The sequence below is a fragment of the Rhincodon typus genome, chromosome 3 (genome assembly GCF_021869965.1).
Source record: "Rhincodon typus isolate 14 chromosome 3, sRhiTyp1.1, whole genome shotgun sequence".
Lineage (NCBI taxonomy): Eukaryota > Metazoa > Chordata > Chondrichthyes > Orectolobiformes > Rhincodontidae > Rhincodon > Rhincodon typus.
The window spans coordinates 127,559,434-127,568,395 of NC_063334.1; the positions used below are offsets into that span (position 1 = coordinate 127,559,434).

General features: G+C 45.2%; 1 protein-coding gene across 4 annotated transcripts in view; it reads left to right on the forward strand.

Annotated features, from left to right (window-relative positions):
- Positions 1–2,252, forward strand: part of nadk2 (NAD kinase 2, mitochondrial) — a 153,674-nt gene extending 151,422 nt beyond the window's left edge. For all 4 annotated transcript variants that reach the window (XM_048595268.1, XM_048595270.1, XM_048595269.1 and 1 more), the window contains one exon: positions 1,401–2,252. In XM_048595268.1, the coding sequence (XP_048451225.1) occupies positions 1,401–1,539 (139 nt within the window). In that variant the 3' untranslated portion in view covers positions 1,540–2,252. The remainder of the gene's footprint in view (positions 1–1,400) is intronic.
- The last annotated feature ends 6,710 nt before the right edge of the window (positions 2,253–8,962 follow it).

Below are 8,962 nucleotides of genomic sequence, written 5' to 3' on the forward strand. Positions count from 1 at the left end.
TCCAGTACCATAACGACAACTAAGCATAACCACTGAGCTGATTTGTGTTTCTTTAGTCACTAAAGATTTTTAAGACAGAGGAACATATAGAACAGGAGAGCGCTGTTTAAGGTAGCAATGTTTAAGAGGCATTTAGACAGACACATCAACAGGCTGGGACACAGACCATGTGCAGGCAGATGGGATTAGTTTGGAATGGCATTGTGTGTGGGTGCAGACATGTTGGACCAAAGGGCCTGTTCCTGCGCTGTCTTAAAAATCTTTAATGACTAAAGAAACAGAAACCAGTTCAGTGGAAATGCTTAGACTGAGTCATTACAATACTGGAGGAGGCCATGCAGCCCTCTTGCCCAGGCTAGCTCTCTGGAGAGTGGTCCAATTAGCCCCATTCCCTCACCCTATCCCTTTATCACTCTATCATGGTTCCATTTGACCCTGACTAGCTCAGCTCCCATTGTGTGGAAATTGGTCTTCTTCCAAGTTGGAAGTTGTTTCTTGCTATTCTCCGTCGCTAATCTCAAACTTTTTATTGAAGTGTTCTTGCATTGAAACTTCAGACTACTGTGAGGTCCATTCATATCCCAATACCCGATCCATCAATACCTCAGTTTTGGCTGAGCTGAAAATGTACTGATCAAAGAATGTAGTGGTCATGTCTCAGAAGTTTCTCCACCTCATAACCCTTTCCTCTAATGTGTTCCAATCGATGTTTATGTTACTGAAGTTCTCCAGTGTTCCCATTCCATAGTTGTTGTGTTTGTGACTTCCCAGATTTATTTCCTTACTGGGCCTGTTTGAGCATCAGTTAGATCCTGGTTGATTTCAATCCATTTATCTGCCTTTGCTTCATAACCTTTGATACCCCTCTCCAGTAAAAACCTGTTATAGCCTCAAAAGTCCGTTGTTTTCCCATAATTCACAGCCTTTCACGGAAAGTTCCAGAATATTCTGAAAAGAAACAATTTCTGGCTTTGCTGCTGACTGGACCTGAATGAATTGTACGAACTTCCCTTCCTCTCCGGGACTTCCCCACCTCGCCGGGACTTCCCTACCTGAAGAAATTGTTTCTTTCTGTCCACACAATTAACGTAATTATTTAAACAAATCATCGAGATCTTAGTTTAATTGTGTATCCTCAAAAACATAAGCCTCAATGTAACCTGTTCCTCATCATTCAGTCTGGAATATTGTGGTCGATTAGAATTGCCTCCTCCTTTTCCAGTGTTTATAAAGAGTGTCATCTGGGGCACACAATGGGCTTTGGGGTGTGGGGGCTGAATATTAAGCTTTACCACAGGGCAAGGGGAGAGGTTGGCTGGTTGATGTGTTTGGGGCTGGGAGTTTCTGATGGTTCCTGACCCCTTTCTCACTCCCCTCTATCTTTGTCTTTCTCTCTCCAGGATGAGTGTACGCTCGAGGTGCTGGGATGCCTGTATGGTGGTGGATGGTGGGACTTCATTTGAATTCAATGATGGTGCGATCGCCACCCTGACTGTGGACAAGGAGGATGCCTTGTGCACAGTTGTCCTGGAGGACTAAGATTCTCTCCCAATACCCGGGGCACTATTGGACTGTGCTGTACTACTGAGTGGGTGGCAGGGGGAACGTGGGCTCGTACTCATTGCCTTCTCCAGTTGAATGGCTGGGATGCCTGGGGGTTTGAGCTGCTTGTGGGTGGGAGTCTGGGTTTCTGTGGAGCATGGGCTGGTGCTGCTGGGAGGAGAGGGTTGACTCAGTCGAGGATTGTATCCAGAGAATGTTGTCTTGGTTGCAGTAGATTGGAGCCCAGTTATTATATTCTCCAGTCAAATTATTGTGTTTCCAGCAGCCTCAGGTTATGCACCTTGTCACACAGGGAAAAGCCCTCATTCTGGTGTTTCTATCGCTGAAGCCTCCCTCTCCCTCTTCCATGGGCAGTACCTGTTGTACATGCCCTTCTGTGGGAACCAAGATGCTATCTGAATAACTGATCCAGACTGGGATCCCAGAGGGGAAGGGTCCTGACTCTCACTGGTTCCATCATCTCAAATCTACAGTGTTTATTGGCGAGTGAACAGAAAGACACAATTGGCTTGGTCTGTAACCTGGCCTCCCCTGTTCCAATGCACTAGCATAGAGGGAGAGTTTGAGTGTGCCAAAAGGAGGTGACTGAGGAGGTGTCTGGTGCATGTGTGTGAGTGAATGAGTGTGAACTGCACCAATACAATCAGACAAAAAGTAAAGTCAAAAACAATAATAAACTTTCAAACAAGCTTCAGTGGTTTCTGTAGTTGACTGTCAGGTAAACACTGGTTCAATTGTAATCAGATTGGCAGAGCACAGGAAAGCCCATGCAGTCTACTGTACCTGTGCTAGCTGTCCTGTCAGTCCCTGGAATTGTCTTCTCCCTTTTGGAAGTTCCTATTGAAGCTGCTTCTACTGCCCTGTCAGGCAGCATGTTCCAGATTACAACACTGTGTTTAATTGGGCTTTTGTCAACAACCTTAACTGTGTTCACTGATTACTGACTCATCAGCCCTTGGAAACAGTTACTCTTCATTTTTCTCCATCAGGTTTCAGCTTCTCTGCCTCTGCTGAAGGGAACCCCACTAACTGCTTGAGTCTCTCTCTGTAAGTGTACTAATTCATCCCTGACCCCATTCCCATCAATCTCTTTCACATCCTCTCCAGGAACACAAGAACTAGGAGCAGGAATGGGCCATTCAGCCTCTTGAGCCTGGTCTGTCATTCAGTACCACCATGATCTCAATTACCCTTTCCCACCCACTCTCCATGAGCTTTCAACGCATTGCTAATTAAAGATCTGTCTGTCTCCTCTTTAAATTTATTTAATGTCCTAGTTTGGACCATACTCTGGGCTATTGAATTCCACAGATTAATGACCCTTTGAGAGAAGTGATTGCTCCTTATCTCTGTTTCAACTCTACCAGTCCTTATTCCTAAAACCATGACCTCTTGTTCTAGATTATCCCACATTGGGAAACATCCTGTCTACTTTATCAATTCCTTTTAGCATCTTATATACCTCAATTAGATCTTCTCTTATTCTTCTAAACTCCAGACAGAATCAGCCTAAACTGCTCAATCTCTCTTTATAAGACAAACCACTCATCTCTGGAATCAATCCAGTGAACCTCCTCTTAACAGCCTCCAATATAATTAGTTCCCTCCTCAAGTAAGGGGAGCCCAAAATTGTCCAGAGTACTCCAGGTGCAATCTCACTAATGCTGTGTGCAGTTACAACAGTACTTCCCTACTTTTATACTCGATTCCATTAACAGTATATGAAAATTCCTTTTACCTTCCTTATTACCTGGCATACCTGCATACAGTTTTCTGAAATTCATACACGAGAACATCCTGATCTCTCTGCACTGGAGCACTCTGAAGTTTCTCTCCACTAAGATAAATTGTCTTTGTATTCGTCCGACTAAAACAGAAAACCTCAAGTTTTTCCATGTTAAACTTCCTCTGTTAAATTTTGATCCATTCACCTAATATATCTGTATCCATTTCTAAATTTCTTATTTCTGTATTGCATCTTACTTTCCCACCTATTTTCATGTCATCTGCAAACTTTGGCTGTAACAATTTCTATCTGTGCATCCAAGTCATTAATATAGAATTGTAAATAGTTGGGGCACAAAGACTGAACCCTGTGGCACCCCACTAGTTACGCCTTTCCAACCAGAAAAAGACCCATTTATCCTGACTCTGCTTTCTGCTGGTTAGCCAGACCTCTGTCCAACCTAATAAATTACCCTTAACTGCATTTGATCTTACCTTGTCCATTAACCTTTTGTGTGGCACCCTACTAAATGCCTTCTGGAAGTTCAGATAAGATACATCTACAGGAAAAACCTATCAGGTTCACTAATGTCCTTTAAGGAGGGAAATCTGCCATCCTCACCTGGTCTGGCCTACATGTGACTCCAGACCCAAGGTAATATGGTTGACTCTCAATTGCCCTCTGAAAAGGCCTGGCAAGCCACTCAGTTGGGGACGCTACAAAGTCTCAAAGAAATGAAACTAGACAATGCACCCAGCAACAAGCTAGGCACTGGAAAAGACAACGGCAGAAACAGCCCTGTCGCTCCTGCAAAGTTCTCCTCTTTAATATCTGGGGGCTAGTGCCAAGATTGGGAAAGCTGTCTCACAGACTAGTCAAGCCTGACATTGTCTATAAGGTATGATTCTGTGAGTGTAACTACATCCCAGACACCACCGTCACCATCCCTGGAAATGTCCTGTCTCACCGGCAGGACAGACCCAGCAGAGGTGGCAGCACAGTGGTTTAGTCAGAAGAGAGTTGCTCTGGGAGTCCTGAACATTGACTCCGGACCCCATGAAGTTTCATGGCTTCAGATTAAACATGGGCAAGGAAACCTCCTGCTGATCACCAGGTACTGTCTTCCCTAAGCTGATGAATTGGTACTCCTCAATGTTGAGCAACACTTGGAGGAAGCACTGAGGATAGCAAGGGCACAAAATGTACACTGGGTGGGAGATTTCAACGTCCACCACCAAGAGTGGCTCGGGAGCAGTGCTACTGATCGAGCTGGTCGGGACATTGTTGCTAGACTGGGTCTGCGGCAGGTGGTGAGGGAACCAACAAGAGGGAAAAACATACTTGACCTCATCCTTACTAATCTGCCAGCTGCAGGTGCATCTGTCCATGACAGTATCGGTAAGAGTGACCACCGCACAGTCCTTGTGGAGACGAAGTCCTGCTTTCACATTGAGTAAACCTCCATCATGTTGTGTGGCATTATCATCATGCTAAATGGGACAGACTTCGCTTAGATCTAGCAACTCAAGAGTGGGCGTCCATGAGGTGCTGTGGGCCATCAACAGCAGCAAAATTGTACTCCAGCACAATCTGTAACCTCATGGCCCGGCATATCCCCCACTCAACCATTACCATCAAGCCAGGATCAACCCTGGTTCAATGGAGAGTGCAGGAGGGCATGCCAGGAGCAGCACCAGGAATACCTGAATGAGGTGTCAACCTGGTGAAGCCACCAAACAGGACTACTTGCACGCCAAACAGCGGTAGCAGCAAGTAATAGAGCTAAGTGGTCCCACAACCAAAGGATCAGATCTAAGCTCTGCAGTCCTGCCACATCCAGTTGTGAATGGTGGTGGGCAATTAAACAACTCACTGGAGGAGGAGGCTCCACAAATATCCCCATCCTCAATGATGGAAGGGCCCAGCACATCAGTGCAAAAGGTAAGGCTGAAGCATTTGCAGCATTCCTCAGCCAGAAGTGCCAAGTGGATGATCCATGTCGGCTGCCTCCAGTGGTCCCCAGCATCACAGATACCAGTCTTCAGCCAATTTGATTCACTCCACGTGATATCAAGAAGTGGTTGGAGACACTGGATACTGCAAAGGCTACGGACCCTGACAACATTCCAGCAATAGTACTGAAGACTTGTGCTCCAGCACTTGCTGCTCCCCTAGCCAAGCTGTTCCAGTACAGTTACAACACTGGTATCTACCCGACAATGTGGAAAATTGCTCAAGAATGTCCTGTACACAAAAAGCAGGACAAATCCAACCCAGACAATTACCTCCCCATCATCAATTCTCAATCATCAGCAAAGTGAGTGTGGCATCAGCAAAACCAGAATCAATGGGTATCAGGGGGCAAACTCTCCGGTGGTTGGAGTCATACCTGACACATAGGAAGATGGTCATTGTTCTGGGAGGTCAATCATCTCAGCTCCAGGACATCTCTGCAGGAGTTCCTCAGGGTAGTGTCTTCAGCCCAACCATCTTCAGCTGCTTCATCAATGACCTTCCCTCCATCATAAGGTCAGAAGTGGGGATGTTCACCGATGATTGCACAATGTTCAGCACCATTCGCGACTCAGATACTGAAGCAGTCCATGTTCACATGCAACAAGATGTGAACAATATCCAGGCTTGGGCTGACAAGTGGCAAGTGACATTCGTGCCACACAAATGCCAAGCTATGACCATCACCAATAAGAGACAATCTAACCATCACCCCATGATATTCAATGGTGTTACCATCACTGAATCCCCCACTATCAACATCCTGGGTGTTGCCATTGACCAGAAATTCAACTGTACCCACCACATAAACACAGTGGCTACAAGAGCAGGTCAGAAGCTGGGAATACTGTGGCAAATAACTCACCTCCTGACTCCCCAAAGCCTGTCCACTATCTACAAGGCACAAGTCAGGAGTGTGATGGAATACTCCCCACTTGCCTGGATGGGTGCAGCCCTAACAACACTCAAGAAGCTTGACACCATCCAGGACAAAGCAGCCGCTTGATTGGCACCACATCCACAAGCATCCACTCCCTCCACCACCGACACTTAGTAACACAGTGCGTACTACCTACAAAGTGCACTGTAGCAATTCACCAAAGATCCTCAGGCAGCACCTTCCAAACCCATGACCATTTCCATCTGGAAAGACAAGGGCAGCAGACATATGGGAACACCACCCCCTGAAAGTTCTCCTCCAAACCACTCACCATTCTGACGTAGTCATAGAGATATACTGCACAGAAACAGACCTTTCAGTCCATGCTAACCAGATTATCCTAAATTAATCTAGTCCCATTTGCCAGAATTTGGCCCATATCCCTCTCAACCCTTCCTATTCATGTACCCATTCAGGTGCCTTTTAAATGTTTTAATTGTACCAGCTTCCACCACTTCCTCTGGCAGCTCATTCCACACACGCACCACTTTCTGCGTGAAAACATTGCCCCTTAGATTCCTTTTAAATTTTTCCACTGTAGCATTATACCTATGCCCCCTAGTTTTGGACTCTCCTATCCTGGGGAAAAGAACTTGTCTATTTTCCCTGTCCATGCCCCTCATGATTTTATAAACCTCTATAAGATCACCCCTCAGCTTCCGATGCTCCAGAGAAAATAGCCCCAGGCTATTCAGCCTCTCCCAATAGCTCAAACCCTCCAACCCTAGCAACATCCTTGTAAATCTTTTCTGAACCTTTTCAAGTTTCACAACATCCTTCCTATGGCAGGAAGACCAGATTTGCGCGCAGTATTCAAAATGTAGCCGAACCAATGTCCTGTACAGCCGCAACATGACCTCCCAACTGCTATACTCAATGCACTGACCAATAAACACAAGCATACCAAATGCATTCTTTACTAGCCTATGTACGTGCAACTCTACTTTTAAGCAAATATGAACCTGCACTGCAAGGTCTCTTTGTTCTGCACAACTTACCTTACCATTAAGTCTTGCCCTGATTTGCCTTTCCAAAGTGCAGCACCTCACATTTATCTAAATCAAACTCCATCTGCTGCTATAAGTTGGGAGGTTTTGCCACTCCTCGGCCCATTCGCCTAACTGATCAAAGTCCCAGTGTTCTCTGAGGTGACCTTTGTTGCTGTCCACTATACCTCCAATTTTGGCGTCATCTGCAAACTTATTATCCATAGCTCCTATGTTCTCATCTAAATAATTTATATAAATTACAAAAATCAGTGGACCCTGCACCAATCCTGTGGTAGACTGCTGGTGACAGACCTCCAGTGTGAAAAGCAACCTTCCACTACCACCCTCTGTCTTTTATCTTCAAGCAAGTTCTGTATTCAACTTGCTAGTTCTCCCTCCATTCTGTGTGATCCAGTGCTAACCAGTCTACCATGACGAACCTTGTCGAATGCCTTATTGAAGTCTACATAGATCACATCCACCACTCTGCCCTCATCAATCCTCTTGGTTACTTCTTCAAAAAATTCATTCAAGTTAGTGAGACATGATTTCCCACGCACAAAGCCGCGTTGACTTTCTTTAATCAGTCCTTGCCTTTCCAAATACACATAAATCCTGTCCCTCAGGATTCCCTCCAACAACTTGCCCACCACCAATTCGGGCTCAGCAGTCTACAGTTCCCTACTTTTCCTTACCACCTTTCTTAAATAGTGGCACAACTTCTAGCACCTCAACTGTGGCTATCAATGATACAAGTATCGCAGCAAGGGGCCCAACAATCACTTCCCTAGCATTCCACAGATTTCTACAGTACACCTGATCAGGTCCTGGAGATTTATCCTCCTTTATGTGTTTTAAGACATCCAGCACCTCATCCTCTTTAATATGGGCATTTTTCAAGATGTCGCTATTTATTTCCCCACATTCTCTATCTTCCATATCCTTCTCCACAGTAAACACTGATGTAAAATACTTATTTAGTATCTCCCCCATCTCCTGCAGTTCCACATGTAGGTGGTCTTGCTGATCTCTACGGGGCCATATTCTCTCCCTGGTTACCCTTTTGTCCTTAATGTATTTGTAGAATCCCTTTGGATTATCCTTAACCCTATTCGCCAAAGCTATCCCACATCCCCTTTTTGCCCTCTTGGTTTCCCTCTTAAGTATACTCCTACTGCCTTTATACTCTTCGGGGGATTCACTTGATCTCTGTGTCTATACCTGACATATTCTTCCTTCTTGTTCTTAACCAAAACCTCAATTTCTCTAGTCATCCAGCATTCCCTACACCTCTCAGCCTTGCCCTTCACACTAACAGGAACATACTGTCTCTGGACTCTCGTTATCTCATTTTTGAATGCTTCCCATTTTCCAGCCATCCCTTTACCGACGAACATCCACCCTCAATCCACTTCTGAAAGTTCTTGCCGAATGCCATCAAAACTGGCCTTCCTCCAATTTAGAACTTTAACTTTTAAATCTGGTCTAACCTTTTCCATCAATATTTTAAAATTAATAGAATTACAGTCACTGGCCCCAAACTGCTCCCCCACTGACACCTCAGTCACCTGCCCTGCCTTATCTCCCGAGAGAAGTTCAGGTTTTGTTCCTTCTCTAGTAGGCACACCCACATACTGCAAAAGAAATTTTTCTTGTACACACTTAACAAATTCCTCTCCATCCAAGTCCTTAATACTATGGCAGTCCCAGTATATGTTTGGAATGTTAAAA